General features: G+C 33.7%; 1 protein-coding gene across 2 annotated transcripts in view; it reads left to right on the top strand.

The window, feature by feature from the left end:
* LOC119638613 (hillarin) overlaps positions 1-20362 on the top strand; it is a 42482-nt gene extending 22120 nt beyond the window's left edge. For both annotated transcript variants that reach the window (XM_038035481.1, XM_038035482.1), the window contains exons 3-11: positions 7603-7744; positions 7850-8046; positions 16417-16968; positions 18541-18983; positions 19056-19264; positions 19329-19603; positions 19679-19792; positions 19856-20019; positions 20105-20362. In XM_038035481.1, the coding sequence (XP_037891409.1) occupies positions 7603-7744; positions 7850-8046; positions 16417-16968; positions 18541-18983; positions 19056-19264; positions 19329-19603; positions 19679-19792; positions 19856-20019; positions 20105-20279 (2271 nt within the window). In that variant the 3' untranslated portion in view covers positions 20280-20362. The remainder of the gene's footprint in view (positions 1-7602; positions 7745-7849; positions 8047-16416; positions 16969-18540; positions 18984-19055; positions 19265-19328; positions 19604-19678; positions 19793-19855; positions 20020-20104) is intronic.
* The last annotated feature ends 2980 nt before the right edge of the window (positions 20363-23342 follow it).

The raw sequence follows: 23342 nt of genomic DNA, 5'->3' as shown, positions 1-23342 counted from the left end.
CTGACACGATATATGTGCATAAAGCTATAACTAAACATTCTTCAAACGCACTCGCTTAAGTTTCTTCGTTAATCGTTAATCTACTACTCCTCCATGCAGTAACCATTAAGAGCTGTGTCACGAGCTATACATATGGATTACTACATAATAAAATGAAAAAAATTCTTCACATTTTTTCTTTGCGTCTACACATATCTAAACTAAACACTGGGTACTTAGTGGTATTTAAAGATTATTAAATTTAATGATTTCGAATTTTTTTTTCAAACTTTTTGTAACGTTGAAAGCATTAGCAAAGACTTCTACTGAAGCAGTGAAACAATTAACGCGAACTCTCTTGTCTCTTTTTCACTTCATACTAAGAAAAAAAAAACATTATAATGATGATCATGTATTTATATCTACATCAGCTTAAAATGGCAATAAATAGCTTCACATTACGTATTGTCAACATGAATTGATCATTAGCTGAGAATAGTAAGAGAAGAAATTAAAAAGCAAAAGAAAGTTTGAAACCTTTGAAGCGAATCTTGATCACTCATCATGCAAATCAAAAATTCGCAAAAGCAAAGATTATTAGGATTACTTGTGATGACGATGAATAACTGCGGCTATCACATACCACGTGCTCACTATTACGCGTCGTAAGACGAAAAACGAAGGGGGGGCAGATTGACTAGTGAGCTTAATTGTGAAATGCGACTTGCTTTACAAACGATGTCATGAAATTAATATACTACCATCCTTTGGTACCGCATATAAAAACTTAATTAATTTTGAAGCATTGACTGCTAAATGACGAAGCACTTAAAGTTAATTAAGAGAAAAACACTCTTACGCAAGTTTTTATACTATATCCCCTTTATTGTGCAGGATATATTTAGTTTCTGCGCACGTAGGCAATGCCCAGAAAGATTTGTGGCATGAATTCAGAAACAATTTCTGAATTAATTTAAGCCTGTTTCAGTATTTTTATACTCAATGTATGGACCATAATGTTCAAGCGGTGTCGACAATGGATTGGAAAAAAGACACTATATAAAAACAAGCAAAAACACCACAGCGCACTGTGGCTTACCCTGCATTTATTTGCATCACGATTTAAAGAAAAAAATCGCTATATGGGAAAAGGTCGAAAAAGTGATCCTAACCATTTGTCCTTGGGCCAAACTTGTCAGTCGACCAAGTTTCATCGAAATATCTCAAATATCTATAGGGTGAACATAATAAAGTAAGCCGGACAGATGGATGAGTCAGAAAATTATTGGTATAATAAAAACTGTAGCTATCTCAAGTCCTTCTCAGTGTTGTATATATTCGCACATATTTAACATATGGTGAAGGGAGTAAAAAGCTTTTCATTTTTAGCCCTTTTGACAAAAACCGTTTAAACAGTGATATATTTTTCTTTTCTTATATACGTATATAATCAGCCACTCAGGGGATGCCCCTTGACATATTCGCCTAAGAATAATCGGAAGAAAGAATCGTATACAGAAGAGGTTAGAAGAATGGGGCAGGACCTATGTATGTTCGCTTTAAAAATAGGTACACCTGGAACGATGAGAAAGTAGCAAAGGGATGAAACTATTTCTTCAACAGCGTCATATATAATCATTCTTACAAACAATATTTGTAGAATATAGCAACAAAGAGAAATTTTTAAAAAATCCATTTTACGAAAAAAATTTACAATTTTCAATATTTCTTGACAAACTCAAGACAAATGAAAAGTAATACTTGTTGTGATAACAACTGAATGTTTATAATTCAGAATCGAGTAGTATGCTTAATGGCCGACTATACTATTTGCTTTTATTTATTATGATGCATTTTCATAAAACAGTTTTCCTAGTCACTAGTGTAAGATATACGAATTTTGTCACTTCCCATGCGGCTCTCGGAAGACTTTGAAAGATTAAAATATTTCAGAAAAATTTGAACACACTTAGTGAGAATAAAAGTTCCTGGCCTTTTTCCCAAAGGCCAACAGAAATAATTATAGCGTTCAGAAAGAGGAAGAAGTAAAAATATTATAATCGATTGTGACCGAATTTTTTATACCCATCACTGTTATCATAACAAAGCTAAAAAAAAAAAGAAAGAAAAAATTAGGAAAAACGGCAACTTTCGTACTCTTTCATACTGGATGAGCGTGACTGCTTTTTCCTATCTTTATAGAATAAAAGTGGAAATTGCGTGTATCTGCGTTGCGTTAGTTAAAACCCACTCAAAGCAAAACTGTTTTTGATTTTTGTTACATTGTGGGTGTGTCTTTTAGCCAGTCTGCGCCATTTTCAGATTCCTTTGCAAATTTGTAGGCGGTATTTTTGTTTTCGCAAACGGCACAGTTACTACCAGGTTGGGCCGACGGACATATGGACAGATGGAAAGACGGAGATCCTTAGGCATATTCCGAGTTTGATACTGGTTAAGAATGTATGTACTTTATGGGATCTTTGAAGCCTTCTTCTGCGCATTAGATAGGTAGGTCCCCGCACGGACAGGGTTAAATCGTTTCAGCTAATCAAAAATATATATATATTTTATGGAGTCTCTACAGCTTGTGTTTGGGTGTTGCAAACGTTTTGACAAAATGATAAGGACAACGCTATAGGTTTTTTGTCCTTTAGAAACCTATATACCTATATATTTGTAATTTATTTGTAATTGGAGTAAAGAACATGTTAGCTTTGTATACTTAATTCTGGAAGTATCGGAATAAGCCGATCCGGACGATTTTTGGTTTGGCCAGGTAAATGGTTCTCGCGAACCATTAGCGCGGCTCAGCTATCAGGATTCGATTTCGCGTATTTACAAAGGCGATAACTGGGAATTGTCTTACTTGTCTTCGCATTGTCTGTACAAATCCAATTATGAAGCCATTACACCGCCGTTTTCTAGCAGTACTTGTAACACTCTTTATATCTCGAGTGGATGTTTGTTCACCCAATGCTTGAACCTTAACAATTAAATTTAATTTCATATAATTACATTAATCACTGAACGGCAGTAAATGATCTGCTGTACGATTTAATGCGTTTTTAATGAAACTTTTATTTATATTACTTGGATGTAAAGAAAGGCTGATAATTTATAAGATTTAAGCGAGTATTTCACAAAGAGTTTTAAGCACAAACTTGAAGTAGAAAACCAAAAAATAATCATATCTACGGATAGCTAAATGGTAAAGGTTTACCGCATGCGCAAATGTCGCTAACATTTCCGAAAATTTGCTATATATTTAGTTTATAATTTCCCTTTCAATGGCCAGAAGTATATGCTAATGTCAGCGTTCAAGTGTCAGATTTAAATTCTGTGTCCACATAGCCATCTTATTCCATATGTCTATCTGCTATTACATCAGCAAAGCAATGCCGTAGAAAACTAAAAATTAACTTAAGTCATCAGCAAAGTAATGCCGTAGAAAACTAAAAATTAACTTAAGTCATCAGCAAAGTAATGCCGTAGAAAACTAAAAATTAACTTAAGTCATCAGCAAGATAATTAAAAGACTGAAACACTTTAAAATATATTCCACACAAATACACGGATTGTAGCTTACATCAAGGCAAAGCTTGACACAATTGCTTATAATAGCCTTCGACTGTGCAAAAACAGTTACCATTAAATTACTGATGCGCTCATAATTGGAGTGAAAAAATATATTATATATAATATTAAATATCTATAAATATATTTGCAATTACTTTATAGCTCTGATGTACCGATTACAAATATGCATAACACATATTATTAGGTTGGTTGCACTTACTTTATAACTCCGATATAACGATTAAAGATATACATAACATATATTGTTCGGTCAATGGCTTATTTTCCGCTAACTTTTTAGTGCTTTTCCGCTTACCAAGATAAAGTGGGTAAGCTATGAATAAAATCTAATGCAGTCCCATCATTATTCGGAACAATTTTTATTTATATTCATGACATTTCATTTTTGTCTATAATATATTATTTACTTTTCCATTCCCGTCGCGATCTCTTTAAGGGGCGCGTACTTCTACCGGAGAGAATGTCTAAGCAAAAATAGCCATCGAAAAATTTTTACCAACTTTTGTTGGAGAAATATTGATTCGTAAGGGATTGGTGTTCAAATCGACCGCTAACCTCTGATATTAATAAAATTAAGACCTTAATCAGTTATGACCGGTATTCCATGCGCCAAGTGCTTTATGATAACTTGAAACGATCAACTTTTGACGATTTTGTAGATATCAAACTTAACCTTAACATTGGCGGATCAATTTTTCCGAAATCTTTAAAAAAACTTGTCTACGTCACAAGCGATTTGAAAAGTTTCAAGTTGACGACTATAGAAATGCAATGTGATTTCAACATTAAAGTATCAATTATTTCGAAACATTTACAAACACTTGTCTTACTTGGAAGCGATTTGTGAAATTCCATCCTAATCTCAAACGTTGGTGAACCAGCTATGTCGAAAATGATTTGCGAACTGTCAGCATATTGATCAGTCAAGTATTTGTAGATATTGGAAACTTATATATGAACCGATCAGCTTGCTTATGATAAATTTTATATTTAAAATTGGCATTTTGAATCAATCACTCAATAAAACGCTTGTTTCACAAGCGCCTTAACGGCAAGCAGGACTAACCTGGTGAATGCAATCCTTTCCCTTATCCACACTTCAGATCAAACGATGTAAAGGCACTCTAGTGGGACACGGTTCACCATGAAATGCCCTAAGGAACTTTGCTTCATATAGTTATTGACGCAACAACTTTTCAAAATAGGATGTTATATGACAAGTGGTCTGATCCGAATTATTTTGAATAGCGTTCATTCTTAGGTCAAAATATGTAAATCTACCAAATTTCATCGAAACATCTCAAAAATGGCAACCTGTAGGTTGAATTGAAAAAAACGAAACGGACAAAGTTCAGACGGACAGACAAGCTTAGATCGAGTCAGAAAGCGATTCAGAAAATCATTCTGTCAGTAAAATGAAAGATGAATCTACTTCAGATCCTTCTGGATGTTGCTTATATCTGCACTAAGTTAATGCACCCTTGCACCACAAATAGTGTAGGGTGTAAAAATTCGGTGAAGCATTCAGTTGGATTCTCGGAAAAGTATGATCCAATTCTAACCAAGCAGGGATGGAGTAGATTGTCAGACAACTTTTTTTGCAAAGACTTTTGACAGGTTTTCTTGTTTAGGTAACCCAGACAAATGGAAATGACGCTCGCTCGAAATTTTATTTATTTTTTTTTTAACCCAGATCTTATTTATACATTTCCATCACCCAATCGTCAAAAGTGCAATCAGGAAATTTTTCGTCTAAAGGTGATGGCAATGACTATTTTGTAGCAACAGTTCCAACTGAAAGACCCTGCGCGTTAAATTTTCGCATTACGGATCTTTTCAAGCTACGTATACGTTAATGATGCAGACGCACAGAAATGAAATTTCGCAAATCAGTTTTGCCACTGGCTGTCTATCCTTTCTATCCGCTTCCAAACGGATCAAATAATTCTTCTCTTGCTTGAACAACATTTTTACCTTTTCGCCAGCAACAGCAGCTTTCAAGTTACCAAACGAAAACTTTTGCATAGATTCAAAAAAAATGTTTCCCACACTAGCAGTACGATAACAGACAGTGCGCCTTAAATGTGAACTTGGCTGTGAAAAAATCAAACCAAATCCACTGTTGAGAAAGCAAAGACGAAATAACTTTCCAAACAACCTAATACTATGAGAATTTTTGATATGAAACTTTGAATTTTAGTTCAGAACAATTTAGTGTAAAAAAATAATTTTAAACTGACAACTAAATTTAAACGCAATTATTTATCTTTTAAAAACTTGTGAAAAAATATTTGTTTAGTGAATATCTATAATATCTATATAGTGAATAATATAAAAAATACTAAACTTAATGGAAGTGATAAGTGATTTGAATATAAATGATATATGAATTTATGCATATTTTGACCTGACCTTCTGAAGGCTTAATATCTGTTCGACTAGTTGTTGTTTAAGTTATTAAAAAAGCACGTTTTTAAGCCTACATTAAATAATATGTAGGTGAAGTTGTTCAGAAGCTCACGCACGCACAGCCCAAAACAATTTTAAAAAAAAAACTTAAAACGTGTTATTGTCAACGTTTATGATCTGATTTATACTTTTGATTGTTTAGTTATTGTCATCGTTGGCACATATATATATATATATATATATATATACCTTTCTATGTCCTCTCTCTCAATATAGCTAACGTTTCATTAAAGAGAACCGCAACTGCATGTTGCGTAGTAGAATAATATTTAATGAATGAAAGCACCACTTGTAGTACTGGGTATATAAACTTTATGCGGACATATGTAACAAACCAGGAGAGCTTAAGTCAGAGCCATCTTTTATTATTATGTAAGCTTGTCCGTCCGTCTGTACGTCTGATGTCTGTCCATGTAGTGTTATACTCAACCTACCGACGGCAGTTATCGAGATATTTTGATGAAGTTTGCTAAACTGACATCCTTCGTTCCAAGGACGCACGCTATTGAAAATAGTTTGAATCGGTCCACTTTTCCAACCATTCGTCATAGCATGACTTATCTTGAAAAGCCCTCATATGGAAAAACTAGCTGTTTTCAAAATTTCTCACTTAATGTAGCTGAGTAATAGTATTCCCTCATTCTAAATTGGTATAGGAAATTTGGTTTGTCTGGGCCAAGTTTTAATATGTTCTCTCATATAGCCGTTCCCACGAAACCTGAATCTTTAGAAAGGTACAAGGGTCTACTTTTCGGTATGTTATGCTAAAAATTTGATCATAACAGTAAACTGGCAAAGAAATCAAATTTGGACCACGTTGGTCTATTTTCTGAACACCACCATCTATTTGAGATTCTCAAAAAAAATACATTCTTATATTCCAAAAATTATTTATAATGAAAATTTGTTCAAGATAGTAATTTGACATCATAATTAAGTGGACCATATTTAAATCGAATTGACGTATATCTTAGACCCAACTCCATATAACATTGCTCATGATTAGTAAGTCCTCCAGAAAAAAAGCTTAATCTTTAATATTTTATGATGAGATTTGCTCCATAGTGGCAAATTAGCACAAAACTTAACGGTAGTGAATGTGGGTCTGATGGCTCTACGTATTAGACCCTGGGTCATCATGACAAAGACCTAATTTCTAGTTTCTTATGGCGAAAACTGAAAAATAATAAAATTTTTTGAAAGTAAATTAAGTTTGCTAAATGTGGATCCCATCATGCGATATTTTCGAGGACCCTACAATATGAAGGCTTTCATAAAAAGTATGCGTAAAATAGTAATGTGTTAGTTTTGGTGAATAACTTTAATGGGTAAAGTGGTGTATGGTATCTAATGGTTGGCCTTGCCCGACTATAATATTCTTACTTGTTTTCATTTTAAATTAAAATTTACATATTAAGTAGTATAATTTAAAGAGCGTTGGCATCGAAGGCCATTGACTCAGAATGGAAAATAATTTTACTATTAACACTTAAAGTTGGAAGGAAAGAGAACTAATTTTGTATTGTCTTTTTTTTTTCTTTTTTTATGCCTGTTTAGGTCTACTGTAGTTCTCATGTACCAAAGAGTGGTCCCGGCCATTTGGATAATACATCGGTGGGTATACGCCAGGCGTTAAATGCCCCTCGCACTAATAAATATGTTAATGAGCAAATCCGAGGAACACGTACCGAAGTCGACGGTAAATAATAAATAATTTTTTTTTTCTTAATAAACTTGTAAAAAAAAATAAATAAATAAATAAATAAATGAATAAAATAAAATACATGAAACATGAAAATTTCAGGCAGCTTTGGTTCACGTCAATCTACACCAAATGGTTATGGCAATCGTGACATTCAATCGCCGCAATCACAAAATGATACCGATTACAAATATGGTCGTTTCGATGCAAGCGCTCTGCACATAGCGCACGCTCTTAAACAGACTGAAATACAAAAAGCCTACAATAAGGCCAGAGAAAAACCAATCGATTTCTATTTGGTAAGTGAAAATGTTTTTTTTTTTTTTTTTTTTTTTTTTATAATCACTTGAATCATATTTATTGCTTAAATTTTTTTTTATATTTTCAATACAAGTTTGCGGCTTAAGTCTTTTGTTTTCTTTAACTTTTGTTAAACAGCATAAATTTTTAAAAATGTTTATGTTATAAAGGTTTCTGCTAACTGTTTATTATCTATAAATCATCGTTTACAGTTCGTTCTCCTATTACCCATCCATCTCAAACCCCCAACTCCTCTTCCTGTTGCGCCTCCTCCTTTATATCTACCTACCTGTATCATTTGTATGGTCAAGTAATTGCATGTTTTCAATTTTAATCACACGTAAAATATTCTTCGTTTCTCTCTCAGTTATTTATAATAATGTTGTATAAGAGCAAAAAAAATATTTTTTTATTTTTATTTTGAAAAAAAAAAAAAAAATTAAGAAATTAATTAGTGCAGAACAGCTAAACAGTAAAATTGTACTTAACTGCATACAGCCTTATAGACAATAAAGATATACAATGCACTTATAAACTAACTAACAATGCTGGCGCAGTCGCTTGTATGTTTTATTGCTCCCTTGCTGTTGCTGCTGCCGCTGCTGTGCTGGTCAAACACAAAACTGTTTACGGCTAAGTCATTGTTTAAAATGTTGAACCGAATCAGCAGCAAATACACCTTAAAAAAGTTTTGTGCAATCTTTGTTAAATTAGCTTAATTTCGTTGATATTATATTACAAACAAACAAACAAACAAACAAACAAACGATATTGCACTGCATGGTAATCGAGCTGAGTGCAAAAGCTGAGGTCAAAATTGCTTGAATTTCTTAAAGAAATTCCAAAAAAATTAACAACTAATTATTGCTTCCTTTCTGTTCTCATATACAACGCAACTCTTTACTCGCAACTTTTTACTCCTAAACATGGCTAGTGTCAATGTAAACATAAAAATATGTTGTTTTTGTTTCGCTTTTTTTCATTCAACTCTAAATACTTGACATCAAATTACATGACAAACAACAATTTACTAAAAACCTACGCATTTCGTTGCACATATGTACACTGAAAGAAGTATTCACTTGAAATATACAAAGAAACCGCCATTCATTTACTTACTGCCTTTTAAAAAATTTTATTTTAAAATTATCTAAAGCAAATATTTGTAAGGATTTGTACTAGATTTGACTCTACATTCGTGAATATTCGTTTGGTGCACGCTATAAAATATTCCCGCCTTTCCATCCGTCCATCTTTCCGTCCCTCGTTTCGTCTATCTCTCTGCGCTATAATACTTATGAATATAAAATATGAAAGAAAATAATATTCGCACACACACGCATTACCTTTGTCCTAAAAAAAGACAAAAAAAAAAAAACAAACTTCGGTTTCCATAATCTGTAGTATTTTTCTTTAAAGTATGGGCCAATCACTCAGAGGACGTCCCCATCCCCCAATTGTGTTTTGAAAATTTTTCAAATAATTTATTCCGGTAATAGAATTGAAAGAACATTGCTTACGATAATTGCAAGCGAGAAATTAACGCCGATTTTCCCAAGGTATTTGGCTGTTATCAGCAATTACGCTTCAAACTTGAATTAGTTTCTCATTCGCTATCACAATCTTTAACAAATAATTAAGATTTTTGAAATTGTAAATGGAAAATTATATTCGGTTGTGACCGAATCTTCTACGCTCCCTAAAAAGAGAAAAAAACGAAAATAGAAAATTTTTCATGCAGTATAATAAAGAGTGAGCGCGGCTGACTTTCTTTATTTTCAAAAAAAAAAAGTTTTTACTGCATAGGTGTGTGGTATCGTTGAAAAGTTTAAGTTACTTCCAAATTCTTTTGCAAATTTGTAGGCGAAAATATTCTTTTTCGTTGGACAGACGGATGGATGGACAGCCGGACGTGCTTAGATACATTCCAAATTTGAAACTGGCCAAGAATTTATATTCTTAATGAGATTCTCGAAGCTTGTTTCCGTGCCTTATAAAAACCTTTCCTATTGAAAAACAAAAATGTTTCCAGTTTACATGGTGATGTGGACGCGTCCTTCCACCGATTTGGCCCATTTTTAATACCAATCTGCATGAAAGAACTCCCAATGTTTCTGCCATTATCCTTCCTCCCATCTCCAAAAGATTATCAAAAACTTGGCATTTTTTTACACCCTTACAGTGGTGTTGCCCTTTAAACATGAGGGTGAGGTTCAGTTTAATCTTTTCTCTTGAAATTGTTCGGTTCAAATACAGGTTCGTGGGTCGCTTTTGTCAGTAAAATATGCAAAACAGAACTGTCAACTAGGGCCACACATGTTTAGCGTGATGAACTTGAAATAAAAGTGAAATTTTGGCCACCAAGAACGTGCGATTTCTCATCACTGTTGTTTTCTTTTAGTGGATCGAGTTTATGTGAACAATCGTCAAACTCTTGAGACTTTGAAAACCGAGCCGGGCACATAACTCAACGAAACAAAGGCAGGTCCTGTGCAGGACTGATATTATATTCCACAAATAATTGCAGGGTCCAAGCATTATATACGAAAAAAAAAAAAAAAATTATCTCAATATCAATCAGAGGAGCATTTTATTTGCGTAACTAGAAAAATAACTAGAGTTTAAATATCGTGTTCAACTGCATTAGGTTTAACGCGATTTCCAAATAATTCACTAGGTTTTGCTCGTTTCCTTGAAGAATTTCTGTATAGCGAACATGCACCACTTGAGATAAACACATAAGATATACACGAGTACACATATGTCTTACCTTTAGCTACATATATATATGTATATAAATAGATATATTATTATATTGCTTTGAGGTGATTTAAAAAGAAAGTTAGATAACTTCCGTAACCACTTCCTCTCTTTCTTATAGTTTTCAAAATAATTTATTGATGGGTTATAATACACACGTCTGTTAGTAAATACAATGTGAAAATTAATTGTTGTTGGTGTTGTTGTTGTTGTTGTTGTTGTTGTTTGACTGTGACCGTCTTTAGTGCCTTTAGCAGTGAAAGCAATGCAAGTTTATGTTACACACATAAAGATATTCAATCATTTTTATGCGTTTAATGACCGCAAAATTTATAAAAAAAATTTTTTCTGCTACAAATACAAACGCAATTAATTTACATAATAGAGATTAAATTGAATAAATTGACTTGAAATAATTCTACTTAAAAAGACTTTAATATAATAAATAGTTCAAGCTGTGTTGACATTAAATAAATCGAGAATTTATAGTGTTTATTGCGTTATCTTATAATGACTGACTTTATTTAGACCCAAGAAAGAGGAAGAATGACAAATAGCAAGTGTGTGGCAATACGTCAGTCAAGGCAAGCTTTTTATGCATTTGTAGCTTCTTTCTTTTAGTTGTTTTTTTTTTTTTTTTTTTTTTTTTTGACGTTGTATCATAAGAGTATTTGCAACAAAACACACACAGTAAAGATGAGTTGTTGTTAAAAAAAAGACAAAAAAGAGCAAATGTAAAAATGCAGAAGAAAAAAGGCCAACAAAAACAACTTGTACAACTATGTATCTATTGTAGCGATTACTAGCTATTGTGTACTAACGGTGTTGTTGTCATTTGTTATTGCGTTACTAAATTATGCACCAGAGTGAAAGTAACCGATGCCACAAGTATCCATAAACATATATAGAAATGTATATATTTATATATATATATATATATATATATTTATACGGTCCACCCATCCGTCCGTCTATCAGCCAGTCAGCCATTCATTGATTCATAGGAAACAACGTCAACGGTAGCAAAAAGTCAGCGCAAAATTTTACTATAGTAACACGAAGTTGCATGTTTTGTTTCTCTCCATTTTAGTTTATTGGTAACTTTACGTTCGAGAGATTTTTTTCTATTTTTTTTTTTTTTTTTTTTTCAACAAAACATCAAAGTAAATTGAATGTCTGTCATGCTGAGTCAATGCTTTACCTCCTATTATTATTATTATTATTATTATTATTGTTGTTATTGTACATCATTGTGTCAGTGCTGTATATATGTGAAGACGGACTGACAGATAGACACTATGAGGGATTATTTCTAGGTTTTGAATGAAGGTATGCGAGAGTACTGTTGATGTTGTTACTTTTTTTTTTTCTTCTTTTTTTTTTCTATAGTAGCCGCATGCACTAAGCATATAATACATAGTTACTTCTGGTGTTGTTATTGCTATTGTTGTTGCTGTTGTTGTGTGTGCAAAGCCTATGTTTAAAACATCACAAATTGTCGCTTAATAATAGCATTTAAACTGAACGACGTTATTGCGAAATTATTTTTTGCTTTTTTGCCTTTTTTGAAAAGTTGATATCATTTGAGAAAATATTTTCGAAAAACCAATTTTTTTTTTTTTAAATATAAGTTAACTACTAAAACGTTTTCATAAAAAAAAGGGTTAGAAAAAAATTTTATTAATTTATTCAAAAATACAATTCATCAAGTTTATGAATCAGAAAAATACATCAATTTTGTAGAAGGCCTGAACTAAGGCAACAGAGACTACGACGCATGAGCAATTTTCTTACATTATTCCGGCAAAAATGTGATTGCTGCGTAAGGATCAAAATATCATGGGCCACGTTGGCATTAAATGTTGAACATGACCAATTATTCAGGGGATGTCTCCTGTTCGTGTAATACCTAAACAGTCAGACTGGCTGTCTCTCCTGCCGATTGCTCCTAGAAGCTTCATAGAGGAAAAAATTTGTTGACCTGTCGGTCAAGATTGAAAACGGGCGTCATCTGTGTACAAGGACTTTCGCCATAGAGGAAATATTTTAATTTACATTTCAGTTCACATATTAATCTAAGGTTTATTTTATCAGGACAACTTGAAGCTTTTGTCTTAAGCAATTTTTTGGTTTTTTTTATTTTAATAAGACCGATGACTCAGCGTATGTCCCTTATTCGTGTAAGAAAAAATTGGAGAGAGACAGAGAGAGAGAGAGAGACAGAGAGAGAGAGAGAGAGAGAGAGAGAGACAGAGAGACAGAGAGAGGGGGAGAGAGATAGGTATACCTCAGCCTGGAAAGTATATCTCCGATCGATAATGCCTTTACTGACTCCCTAGCACTCCCTTGGTGCTAAAGCCGATGCATTTTGATCGAGTATTTGAAAATCACTTACCAAGTTCTATTAACCTCTGACAGATCATTAATGGGTCACCTATAAGAAAAGGCGTTATTGCTTTCAATTTTTCTAATTACACGTTCGTACGTATCCTACTGACCGATAGCCTGATTGCAAACTTAAAGTAGCCCATCGACTATATATATAATCATAAGTCGATAACTGTGTGTGACCAGTACGTGCGTCATAAAAAAAAGTACAAAATTTTGTGTTATAACGAATATATACGTCATGATCCGTCTATTTATCCTTGTCGCATTTCATTCACAAAATTTTATCATTACGGTTGTGCGTTTGCCATAACAATGTATTTTAGAACGTGTGTATGTGAGTTTGTCAAGTAATTTCATGATAACCCAATTTCATATAAACATGTACTCTGGGTATGACGGATACACTCGCATAACCAGCAAAGGGTTGACACACTCCTTATCCAAAAAGGTTGACGCACTCAACTAGTTGAGCATCATTTTGTACTTTGCTGAAGGCTAAGCAGCTTTTTCTGGCTTCGACATATACGCTATAGCGTATATGTTATCGACTTTTTATTAACCGTTGCATTAACATTTAACCGACCAATAGTCTATTAGCAGCTTACGCTAAGATACCGACAGTCAGTTATCATGGCTATTAATAGCAATTTGTTCTTTAGTATTGAGGTACAACTGGTTACTTTACTCTCTAAGCAGTTTCGTCCGATCCTACGAAACAAGCAAGCATTTCTCGGGATAGTCTAAAGCAAAATATCCTTAAGATCTGGGAAGAAGTTGGATTGGTGCCAACTTTTTTCTTTATATTCCCAGACCAAAAAAAATTCAGGAATGTAATGGAATCAACTATGCAGTAAGAAGCTTAAATACATTCGGTTCAAATCAGTTCGGTGCGATTTAATCCGGATTAATTGATTAAGTTATACGCTTCGCTTAAATTTGACTCGATTGGATTGAATTATTTCACCAACCAGAAGAAGGAAGGAGTTACCAGCACTATATCACACAAATAGGGGCAAATTCATTCTTGCGTAAGCGTTGGTATGCCCTACATTGATGTCTCACGTTCAATTTGAAGCACACAAAAAGTCTTAATGGAATATAATAAAATACAAGATCGGATATCATTCTCATAGGAAAAAAAACACTGAAACCTAAGCCATCCATTAATTATCAGCCACTACAAAATATAGTTTATATAATTTATTAAAACAGTAGGAGCTATTAAGCAATATTTTTTTGTTGTTCTATTCTTATACTTTTTGTATCAATTTTGATATCCATCACCGAAGGATGGAGGGGGAGTGTATTCATTTTGTTTGACGTATGCAACGCCCAGAAGGAAATTTCAGAGACTCTACAAAATAAATATAAATTCTCGGTCAGCATCACATTCTGAATCGATTAAAGCATGTCCGGTTGTCCGTCTGTCCATCTATCTAATGTCGATGGTAAAACATTCCTCTGGCCGTAAAAATGAAGCCATCGATATCAAATTTGGCAGAAACATTGCACGCAGGTTGGCGTGCGGAAAATAGGCCAAAACGGTCGAAGAACACGCATACAGTATCATGCTAACTGAGAACACGTCTGCTTTTCAAAAGGAATAAAAAATTGGTTTTTTGGTTATTACTCATAAACAACAACAGATCAATCTATAAAACTTTGGACGTACATTCTGTGGCTGATACTAGGGCACCCGTACAAAAATGGAAAAAAATTGACCACACTTACCTAATATTATTATAATCAAGTTTAAATTTTTTTTTAAAAGTGTACAGCGCGCAGAGGCAAACCCCATAAAGTATATAAATTTTCGGCGCAGCTATAGATTCGCAACACCTTTACTGTCCCTCTGTCCGTTCGTCCAACTGTGCAGTAAATATTCTGCCGTTCGCCTACAAATTTGCAAAAAGAGTTTGAAAATGGCCTAAACAAATGAGAGGATGCGTGCAAAGTAGAAAAAAATAAACCACGCCCACGCTATATTATAGAGTATCGAAGTTTATATTATTCCCCTTTTTTCAATTTTTTAAAAATAACGGTGATGGACGTACAGATTCGGAATACATATCCATCTGCTTGCCTGATCCCCTGTCCGTCTGTCCAGCTGCGATAAATATTCGCCCGTTCGCCTACAAATTTGCAAAAATAGTTTGAAAAATGACCTAAACAGATGAGAGTACGCGTGCAAAGTAGAAAAAAAAAGTCACACCCACCCTACGTTATAGAGTATGCAAGTTTATATTATTCATTTTTTTTGTAATCTTATATAAGATAACGGTGATGGACATAAAATATCCATTTCTTAGTTGTTTAAACAAAATTTTACGCTCGAATAAAACTCTTAGAGCATTCTCGCTTCTGCCTAATTGGCTGCACTATATAATTAACATATAATGCATTATTTATTCTCAATGATTTTAAACGCTCGCGTCGCATCGCGACTTGTTATTATAATAATTCCATTTAGATCTTAGATCTTAGACGTAGTAAACATTAAAATTAATCTTCACAATTTATCGACACGATCCCCAAAAGGCATTATACTGAAAGTGTTGATTTTTGTAACTACTTTGCTTGTTGCCACTCACTCTGTTTTGCATGCTAATGCTAATGCCGATGCTGATGTAAATAGCGTGAGCTACGCTGAACTCAATATCATGGAATATCATTTGAAAAATTGAACAAGATTTTTGCATCAAAGATAAAAGACAATGGCGCATAATTGTGCCAATGGCATAATATGATCGTAATAAGAACAATAAATACAACAGTTAGATAACACGCTATAAATATCAATCATAAAGAAAATAGGCTGACAATATTAAAATAAAATATTATTTAGATAGTTTGTTTAAAATAAAAAAAAATAAAATAAAAATAAAAAAAATACATACACACACACACACACACACACAGACACACACGCAGACAAATTACAAATAAGGCCAAAATCGCGCTTATCATAGTAATTAACAAATGCAACCAAGCGTTGCATTTCTTTACATATATCGGAATTAATAAGTACATAAAAAGCATGCATATCTGAAAAAGTATGTGTGTGTGTTTTTTTTTTTTAATTTTTTTGTGAATGCATTTTTCATACACACATAATTATTCGTAGATATATATGTACATATATTTTTGTTTTTATTTTTTTTTGCTACGAATCAGACAAATTTTTAATTAGTTTCTCTTTTATTTTTTCGCTCTACTAGGCTCGCGAAGAGCAAGCACGCCTCGAAATGAAACATCGTAAAGAAGAAGACGATCTCTATCGAAGGTTCGCTCGTAAACGTGAAGAGGAGGATCGTAAAATTCAATCGGAATTTGAAAATGAATGGGAACGTGAACTGCAACGTCTTACGCATAAATTTGAAAAAGAGTTGGCCACCTCGAAACGCAACCGTGAAGAACATAGTTTATTGACGTTGCGACATGAACAACAAAAAGAAGATTTAGAGAAGAATATGACATTGAGGCGGAGTAAAAAAAAGGAAAGCATAACGCGTAAAATGCTCGAACATGAACGTTACGAAACAGCGGCTCTAGTCGATCGTCAATCTAGTGAAATGTTGGAACTGATCAGTGCTCGCCGCTCAGAATACATGCAAAATGAAAGTATCTTTCTCGATGATGAATTCAGCGAAGGAACCATACCTCTAGAATATCCTTTAGTTGCGCCAGCCCCCCAACCACCGGCAGTTAGCAAATTTCAAATATATACCGATCCTATAGAGTTTGAAGATGTCGATCGTATCGCAATTTCGGTAAGTTTAACATTTTTTCAAACGTCCATAATGATATGATATGGAACTTAGCGGTATTTAGAGCTGTGAGAATAGATCAAGTCAAGCTTTCAGTTAAAATTAATTATGCAACACAGTCTAATCTGAAAACTTTATTTATTTATTACATTTTTCGGGAATTTAACCCAAACTATTATACGGAATCAAGTTTGATTGATGATTGGCGCTTGCATGTTGCTTAGTCGCACGTAATATGCAGTTAAAGTTGAGAAAAATGTAAAATCGAGGAACCGCTTCTATCAAAGAAAAGGCCTTACGATCCTTGCCTTGCAACGCTTATTTGCTGTACAAGTCGAAACAAGTCTTTATTGAGCTTTCATTCAACGACATTGCCCGAAAAACATCTTTTATTAGGACTTTCTAGAAACATATTTTGCTTACAACAAAAGTTTCGAACCGAAATCGTTGTTCAGAAATCTAGGTAACCCAATTGTCTACCCCTGCCGTCCGGCGACGGGTAACTTCCCTTAGAGAAGCTGGGATGTATTGCCGTAAAAAGTTTCTTGGTTTTTTTTTCTGTACAATCACTTTACTATTGAGGTCTATGCTATGAACATTTTGTAGATCTAAGAAATAATCACTGAGCTAAGAGCATAACATACCCCCATGGGCATAACATATACCCACAGACACTGCAGAATTTTTAAGGAGAACTAGGACTTGTGATTCCGAATGTTGGAAGCCCCGAATGCAAATGTAGGTGCATCTTAAAGAAGGAGACTGTTCTTTCTTCCTCCTTTTTACGCTTCGCGATCAAAAAAAAGTGTAACGGCAACTGAGGTTTCTTTTTGTCCTTCTGGTTTCTTAAGCCTTGGCGGTATGTCTTTTGGAGTGCTTCGTGATAGTTTTACTTAAAGCGTTAGCCTGATCACACCTTCGCCAGAGGAAAGAGTATGGGCCATCGCCTCATTCTTGTGCTTCAGGAATAGTGGTACCTAATAAGTAATAGTGATGGTCCTACTTTCGGAGAAAAGCTAGTAGATGTCTCTTAATTAATTTTTGTATCATCGGGCATTGAGGAGTCATGCATTCAGCGAGGAGGCATCCACATTCAACTAGAAACACATGGCAATCTCTACGTTTCTGTATCGCAAGAAATGTCAAAATGAGGAATGAAAAAAGAACCGGAATTAGTTGCAAACAAAGAACTTTGTTAGGAAAAGCTAATCGGAAGCTAATCAGATTCTTAACTGAAAATAGATAAGTTTATCCTTCAGCAGAAAAGGACAACAATAAAATAGATAAAGAAAGAGACAAAAAGCTCTGCCTGGCCCCTTGACAGGACAAGAATTTTCCACCCAAGCTCATGCTGCTACTTAAGAATAGAATAGTGCAGCCGGCTCCCACTGTCACAATCAATATCCTTGATAAGATAATGCAACCTCGGCTTGAACCTCAAACAGGATTAAGTCTAATAGACAAACTTTATTTTCTATCTAATCTTATCACATTTAATGGAAAAATGAGGAAGTAATGATCACTCAGTTATGCTCACATTATATTTGCTTGCTCGATCCTATCTCTATCTACTAGGTGGCTCAAGAAGATCAAAAAACCTTTACCGATCTAGTACGTCAGTTGGTGGGTCGTTGCACAACTGATATAGAAAAAGCGCGAACAATATTCCGTTGGATTACAGTGAAAAATTTAAATGCGATGCATTTCGATGACGATTTACGAGGTGATACACCAATGGGTCTATTGCGCGGTATTAAATATGGCACGGAAAGCTATCACGTCTTATTTAAACGTTTATGTAGCTATGCTGGTTTACATTGCGTTGTTATTAAAGGTTACTCGAAAAGCGCCGGTTATCAACCAGGTGTTAAATTTCAAGATTCCAGATTTCGTAATTCTTGGAATGCTGTTTACGTGGCGGGAGCCTGGCGCTTTGTACAATGCAATTGGGGCGCGAGGCATTTGGTGAATGCCAAAGAAGCGCCAAAAACCGGACGCGGTAAAAACGATAGTCTAAGGTAAAAACTTGAAGAGCTAGTAAGTGAAGCTTTATCCTCTTTCCTTCCCTTTTTTCTTTTTCTTCGTCCTAGATACGAATATGATGATCATTATTTTCTAACGGATCCGCGGGAATTTATATACGAATTCTTTCCGTTGCAAGAGGAATGGCAACTTTTAAAGCGACCAATTACCTTAAGAGAATTTGAAAATTTACCTTTTGTACGTTCGTTATTCTTTCGTTATGGCTTGCATTTTGCCGATGAGGGTTACGGAGCCGTGGTATTCACTGACGACACAGGTAAGAAATGTGTGTAAGAAAATTGATTTGCCAAATGTGAATATTTATGCGATCTTCATTAAAGGAGCTGCCACCGTACGCATTACGATGCCCACAGATATGCAAAGCTGTTTAATCTTTCATTACAATTTGAAATTCTACGATAGCGATGAGGATTCGTATGACGGTGTTTCGTTAAAGCGTTTCGTTATGCAATCAGTCGTTGGTAATATAGTAGCATTCCGAGTTCATGCCCCTTGTTCGGGAGCCTTTCTATTGGATATATTTGCAAATGCCGTTACACCCCAAGAATATTTAACCGGTGAACCCATGAAATTTAAGTCTGTTTGCAAATTTAAGGTAAATCAAGCAATGCTTTAAGTCGAGCAAGTCTTTGAAAGTCAAGTGTTTTGTTTTTTAACGAACTCCCTTAAGATATGCTGCGAAGAATTGCAAACTGTTATGGTACCTTTACCTGATTGTGCCAGTGGTGAATGGGGCCCGACGAAAGCTACTCGTTTATTCGGCTTAATACCAATTACACATCAGGTTAGTTTCACTGGAAAATACATTTACAAAAAAAAAGATTAAATTCTCTCATATCTCTTCAAGGACCCTCTAATCTTTGCTGGCCGTAGTTTGGATTTACAATTTCGCATGTCTCGACCTCTTACCGATTTTATGGCCACGCTGCATAAGAATGGCATTGAAGAGAAAAAATTATCCAAATATGTATCGCATAATGTTATGGACGATATTGTTACGTTTATTATAACGTAAGTAAAACTGAAGCAAGAATAGCTTCTCTGGTAAATGATTTATGTTCTTCTTTCTTTTGTGTTTCTTTACTTATCTGTCTAGCTTTCCGGAAGAGGGTCAATATGGTTTAGATATTTATACCCGTGAATTGGGTACAATCATGCATAGTAGTCATCATCATCAGCAATTGCATAATAGTTCAGGTTCGTCGTCGGGTGAAAAGCATTTGCTCACGCACTGTTGTAAATATTTAATAAACTCTTCAAAACGTAATTAATATGCGGATAATGTTATTTTATATATGCAAGCGTTATAAACAATTAATTATATGAAAAAGTTTTTCTTTTCTTTTTTTTTTATACAAAACACATGAAAAAATTTTTCATAATTCAATTTGAAAAAAAAAAAAAAAATGTTAATGTTTTATTTTTCTTTTTTTTTTTTAATTTTATATATATTTTAATTAAATTTATTACTTTATATAATATTATTATGTATAAAATTGGTGCTATAGCAAAAGGGAGAGGAAAGATGATTAAGAGCAATATATAGAGTTATCAAAAAAAAAAAAAAAAAAAAAAAAAAAAAAAAAAAAAAAGATAAAAAAAAAAAACAAATCATTTTTAATAAAAATAAAACAAAAACCACAACAACGCGAACAATTAACTTTAACTGACACAATTTTTAGTTTGTAAATAAAAGCAAAAAAAGTAATTACATAACGTAAAGTAAATACGTATGTATTTTATAAGAGCATGCAATTAATTTAAATGAAATATAAATGATTCCAATTAAATAAAGTAACTTTCCAATAATTACAATTAACCACCTCTCTTCTTCTTCTTCTTCTTCTTGGATATATTTTAGAGAACTGAAAAGTTTATAGATCTAATAAAAAAACACAACAAAACAAATCAAACAATAACGCGTTTGCCATTGTTTATTCGATTGTAAGAGAAAGTAAATTATGTACAGTCATGCAGTCACAACTTAAAGGGGAACAATTTTAAATCTCTTAATGATTGTAAAGACGAACAGGAACGGATTCAGGCGATTTAACTGAACTTAAACTACTCAGCGAAACAATCTGAGATCACGCTTGTTCTTTGGACAAAATTTCAAACTCGCAATCAATAAATGATCGAATGACACCCAACTGGACGGATAGACATTTCCAAACTATTCTGGCACTTATTGTGACCATTTTTTATGCTCCACAACACATGTTTGCATTCGCCATGAATTCTTGACAAATCCTCCTACGATGGATATACTGAGTGACACTACTTTTACTTAATTGTAGGCTTATTAGGCGTCCGATCAATACCGCTTTCGCACAAAACGTTCATATTTCTTTGAAATTCTAATTTTAATAGCAAGAATGAAGACATAGGTTCCCGTCTTGGATACATTTTTTCTGTCTTAACATACATTATAAGCATAACGCATAAGATATTTAATTCATCCAAAAGATATAGATTTGTTCCATTATCCAACAGCAGTTTAAACTGTAGCCGATATCTTTATTAATAATCGCTTTTATCCGTACTGCCTTAGAAGTGTAATAATGATGAGAAAACAGGCAAAGATTTAATAATGTGCTAATTTAACGGAGAGTTTGAGCAATTAAAGTGTACTATCGGGCATTACATTCAATATGGATCAGTAGCGATTGTCGTTTTGATAAATATCTCCTGAAATCTCTTTAATTTAATATCTGCTCAGGTTCAAAAACTATAGGCCTTTAGTATGATGAGAGGAAATGACACATTTTTAGCTCTTTCCGTCATCTTCTCTTCCAAGCTTTCTACCTCAGTTTATAAAGAGGTCATAACAGAATAGACGATGAAATTGTTCTGAGCTATAGTTGGACTGCTATTTCATTCGTATTTTTCAGCGTTGCAAAAGAAAGAAAAGCGACAATATCTCCGTCCTTGAATTTAAGATTTTTTCTTAAAAGAAATTTAGCTAAAAAATCTTAAAAAATTGTTTGGAGTGAACTTTAGGCGTAAACACTTTTTGTGGGAAAGAATGGGCGTACATTCAGTTTATCATAGCATTTGCCACATCCAGACGTCCTACGCTACATAAGGTATACATAGGCTTGATTAGTATCAAATTTTGAAACCATTTCAGTCCATTCGTCTGCGAAAGGTTTGTGATAAAACTTCCCCTGTTTAAGACATCAACTTCAAATTAAGCAAAATAATTAACGAGTTTTTGACATTGAAAACGATCCGAATCAGTTAAGGGACACACACATCTGCAGTAAAAGGTCAATGGAAAACGAGATTTTTCACTTTTTTTAATTTTTTTTTTTTCATCAAAAATGTAAGGGGATAGAAGATTCGGTCGCAGATAAAATAATTTTCTTACTTATTCACTTTCTAAATGAAAGCATTTTCATTACAATAAGTACTCAAAAGTGAAGTACATCGCTTTAATTGGATACCAAATATTTTTAGAGAATTTCTCTAACTTCTGATCTAAAACTTATAAAGGAAGAAATGTTTTGCCGACATAAATTAAAAAAAAGTTTGCTTCAAGTTGTATGACCTAAAAGCAAAGTCACTTGTAGTCTATTTAATTTACAAGCAGCAATGTTCTTACCTTAAATATCATATTAGTTTTTTGACCGTAAAAATTAGAAAGTGGTGTCATGCTTCTTTCTCTGAAGTGCAAAAAACAAGTAGAAAAGTTTTGCTCACGCCGGAGCATTCATCAGTATCTATTTTGTCGGCCGTCGCTTTAAGACAACTAAACAATGGTCGTATTCGTCTCTAGGACAGCACCTTGAGGAAGCTTTCCGACTATACGTACCTTTGTTGAAAAGATGATTTTAGTTTAGGTAAGAGTAAAGGAGTATGAATGAACCCGTATCTTTTGTGTGCATTACTCGTTCAGTTGCGTGAGGGTAACTTCTGGGATTCTTCCAGATTTTGATTGAATTGATATTACTACAACAATGCTCATATTAGTCAGTATAAACGAACTTAAAAGTTATCTTTACTGGTTTGGCTTTATGTTTAATTCGAAACTTTTGATACTCGACAAGACCAGAACATGGCAAATCAATCAATATTTCTATCGGAATATTTCATATATTGCATAGGGAACGTAAAAATTCATCAATTTTCTTAATAGTTTTTTCAAAACACCTTTTCTCATTCATAGCACTTGGACATAAAAAAATCATCAATTTTCATACTTTTTTCAAAACGCCTTTTTTCATTCAACTGCAATTTCTGAAGCAAATTCTTTATACAAAAAAGTCCTCTACGTCGAAAATCGCGGAATACTTTTTTAAAATTTTTTAAAATTAATTTGCCATTTGTTACTT

This window comes from Glossina fuscipes, unplaced genomic scaffold (genome assembly GCF_014805625.2).
Source record: "Glossina fuscipes isolate IAEA_lab_2018 unplaced genomic scaffold, Yale_Gfus_2 91, whole genome shotgun sequence".
Classification (NCBI taxonomy): domain Eukaryota; kingdom Metazoa; phylum Arthropoda; class Insecta; order Diptera; family Glossinidae; genus Glossina; species Glossina fuscipes.
The sequence above is the reverse complement of the archived record's forward strand: the minus strand, read 5'-3'. Positions and strand labels throughout refer to the sequence as shown.